Consider the following 3,708-nt stretch of genomic DNA (forward strand, 5'->3'; position numbering starts at 1 on the left):
CCCTCCCTCCCTCCCTCAACTCCCTCCCTCTCCCTCTCCCCCCCTTCTGCCCTCGCCCCCCCTCTCCCCGCCCCCTCTCCCTCTTCCCCCTCTCCCTCTCCTCTCCCCCCCCCTCTCTCCCCCCCTCTCACCCCCTCTCCCTCTCCCCCCCCTCTCTCCCTCCCACATTGTTCTCTTCCCACGGTGCAGGTGTGAGCAGTCTCTATCCCATCTCCGCCTTTTCTCTCACCTCCATCTCCATCATCCTCCTATCTCCCTCCCTCCCGCCCTCCCCCTCCCTCCTCCCTCCCTCCCTCCCCCTCCTCACTCACACCCTTGTCTTCCCCCTGGTGCAGGTGTGGGTGAGCCGGCATCGCCGGAGGTGATGGAGGTGGAGGACGACGACGTGTTTGAGCTGAGCCGCCAGATGGCCGAGCTGCCGCCGCTGTGCGGAGTGAGTGTCGAGAGCCCGGCCCCCACTGTACCCGCTGCCCCAGGCCCCCACTGCCAGCTCCCCGGGCCCCTGGGCCAGCACCGGCCCCGGGGCCGAATGTCTGTGGGAGTCACTCCCCACGGAGCGGGACCAGGGGTCGGACTCTCTCCCCGCCCGCTCGCCGGGTCACTCCGACTTCCAGCTTGTGCTGGAGGACACGATGGAGGAGGAGGGGGAGTGGGAGGAGCGCGGTGGCTCGGACAGCGATGGGTCGTCGGGAGAGGAGGTGATCGGCAGACCCGGGCGCCGGGCCGTGGTGATGTCCAGCGACGAGGAAGAGGAGGAAGAATCGCCGGCTCTGTCCCTGGCCAGCCCCGACCTCCGCCTCCACCACTCCCCCCCCACCGCCTCCACGCCCAGGGCCTCTCACCCCCAAACCCCGGGCACCCCCAACTGCTCCTACGCCTCCCGCCGGTCGCTGGTCCGGTCCGTGCTGGAGGAGACGGAGGATGAAGAGGAGGAGGAGGAGGAGGAAGAAGATGACGAGGAGGGAGATTACACCGAGGAGTCGGAGGAGGAGGAGGAGGAGGGGGGTCCGGGGACCGCCGAGAACGGTCCCCCGCAGTCCCGGAGCGAGGGGGAGACAGAGACGGAGAGACGGACCGGTCGGGCACCTTCGACACCGAGCTGGGGTCCAGCGAGCAGATGGAGCCCTTCACCGAAGCCCCGCTCCCCCGGGGGGACTCTGGCACCGGGGGGCCGAGCGATCCCGGACCCCGCCAGTCCCGCAGCCCGCGGGGGCCGCTGTCGGTGGGGCGGGGGCCTCTCGGGGGCGATTCCAGGGCCCCAGAGCCGGGGAGTCGCCTGCATGTCGGGGCTGAGGGGGAACGCAAGGCCCCGGTCGTCGAGAATCTCGGGGCGGGGACCCCGGCATTGCGGGAGGGCCCAGAGCAGGGTACCAGGGCCCCGGAGATAGAGGGGTCCCCACAGCAGGGTACAGGGGCCCCGGTTATAGAGGGGTCCCCACAGCAGGGTACAGGGGCCCCTGTGGTCGATGGTCCCGTACAGCAGGGTACAGGGGCCCCTGTGGTCGATGGTCCCGTACAGCAGGGTACAGGGGCCCCTGTGATAGAGGGGTCCCGTACAGCAGGGTACAGGGGCCCCTGTTATCGTGGGGCCCGTACAGCAGGGGACCGGCCCCTCGGAGGGCTACAACAGCTTGGTGACGCGGGGCAGGGAGCTGATGGGACGGGGCGAGCTGAGGGCCGCACTGGGCTGTCTGCTGAAGGCCCTGGACCTCAACAGCGGAGACCCCGAGCTCCAGCTGACCACCATCCAACTGTACCGGCAGCTGGACCGAAGATGAGGGCCCAGCACGGTGCCCCCTCCCCATCCCCCGGGCCCTTGTCCTGACCACGACCAGCCTGCCGGATGTGTCTCTGCCATAATGGCGGCTGCATATGTCAGGTGGCCAATGTGGACACGTGGCTGGCATCTCTCCAGCTCATGTCTCTCTGCCTCTTTGCCTCCCTCTTTATTTCTCACTTCCCCCCTTACTTTCTGTCCACACCTTTGCCTCCCTTTCTCTCCCCCTCCCCCTTTCTCGCTCTCCCTCCCCCTTTCTCTCCCCCTCCTATCTCTTCCTCTCCCCCTTTTCTCTCTTCCCCCTCTCCTTCCCCATCTTTCTCCCTTCACCCTCCCTATCTCTTCTCTCCCCCTCTTCCTTTCTCTCCCTCTCCCTCTTTCTCTCCCCCCTTTCCCTCCCTCTCTTCCTCTCCCCCTCTCCCTCCCCATCTTTCTCCCTCCCCCTCTCCTACTCTCCCTCCACCCTCCCTATCTCTTCTCTTCCCCCCCCCCCCCCACCCCTTGCCCAAGTTGAATTCAGTGGTCATGGTGCGAGGGTGTGGGGGGGGGGGGGGGGGGGGTGTGAGCAGTCTCCTGCTTCCAGTCCGCTCGCTAGGCGGCCGTTCCGATCTCGCACTCACCAGGGTTGAACGAGCCGATGGGACAACTGTGCATTTTGTATATGTTTGTAAAGTTAAATATAATGTAAAGTTATCGGGACATGAATAAAGTCAAACTTTTGCAAAGATCTCTGGTTGACTGGCTGATTGCCGACTTCATCGTGGAGTGGACGTTCCCACCAGCGTGAAAACGGAGCATTCGGACAAAATCCACGCAGGTCATAGAAACATAGAAATTAGGTGCAGGAGTAGAGGCCATTCGGCCCTTCGAGCCTGCACCGCCATTCAATATGATCATGGCTGATCATCCAACTCAGTATCCCGTACCTGCCTTCTCTCCATACCCCCTGATCCCCTTAGTCACAAGGGCCACATCTAACTCCCTCTTAAATATAGCCAATGAACTGTGGCCTCAACTACCTTCTGTGGCAGAGAATTCCACAGATTCGCCACTCTCTGTGAAAAAGTTCTTCTCATCTCGGTTTTAAAGGATTTCCCCCTTATCCTTAAGCTGTGACCCCTTGTCCTGGACTTCCCCAACATCGGGAACAATCTTCCTGCATCTAGCCTGTCCAAACCCCTTAAGAATTTTGTAAGTTTCTATAAGATCCCCCCTCAATCTTCTAAATTCTAGAGAGTATAAACCAAGTCTATCCAGTCTTTCTTCATAAGACAGTCCTGACATCCCAGGAATCAGTCTGGTGAACCGTCTCTGCACTCCCTCTATGGGCAATAATGTCCTTCCTGAGATTTGGAGACCAAAACTGTACACAATAGTCCAGGTCACGGGGAGAACGTGCAAACTCCGCGCAGACAGCTCGGGATCGTACCCGGGTCCCTGCCCGCTGCGAGGCAGCAACTCTACCCACTGTGCTGCCCTGAAACTAACTAAATTCTGTGGGTGATTGCAGTGCAGAAACTCACTTTAAATGGACTCAACGGGGAAAAGTAATTAGATTCTGTAGACCGTCACAGTGTGCAGAGGAGGCGGGAAATTGCAACCTTCCCGTGGTCCGCCCTGTTTCGACGAATGCAATCAACCTGGCGTGCACAATCAAATAAAACAACATTGTCTGGCAATTTTATGCCCCGCTTAGGAAACCTGAACGGAAACCTCTGGAGACTTTGCGCCCCACCCAAGGTCTCCGTGCGGTTCCCGGAGGTTGCAGGGAGTGGAAGCAGGTAGGGAGACTGACAAAAACCTCCGGGAACCGCACGGGAAACCTTGTGTGGGGCACAAAGTCTCCAGGGGTTTCTGTTCAGGTTTCCTAAGTGGGACAGGGGCATTAGTCTGTGCATGCCGCGCGCAATAAGATGGTTCAGAGACTCGCA

At 61.2% G+C, this 3,708-nt stretch overlaps 1 protein-coding gene across 1 annotated transcript in view; it reads left to right on the forward strand.

Annotated features, from left to right (window-relative positions):
* ercc6l (excision repair cross-complementation group 6-like) overlaps window positions 1–990 on the forward strand; it is a 19,645-nt gene extending 18,655 nt beyond the window's left edge. The window contains exon 6 of the mRNA XM_055664990.1: window positions 336–990. Within this exon, the coding sequence (XP_055520965.1) occupies window positions 336–925 (590 nt within the window). The 3' untranslated portion in view covers window positions 926–990. The remainder of the gene's footprint in view (window positions 1–335) is intronic.
* The last annotated feature ends 2,718 nt before the right edge of the window (window positions 991–3,708 follow it).

The sequence above is a fragment of the Leucoraja erinacea genome, unplaced genomic scaffold, assembly GCF_028641065.1.
Source record: "Leucoraja erinacea ecotype New England unplaced genomic scaffold, Leri_hhj_1 Leri_1022S, whole genome shotgun sequence".
NCBI lineage: Eukaryota > Metazoa > Chordata > Chondrichthyes > Rajiformes > Rajidae > Leucoraja > Leucoraja erinaceus.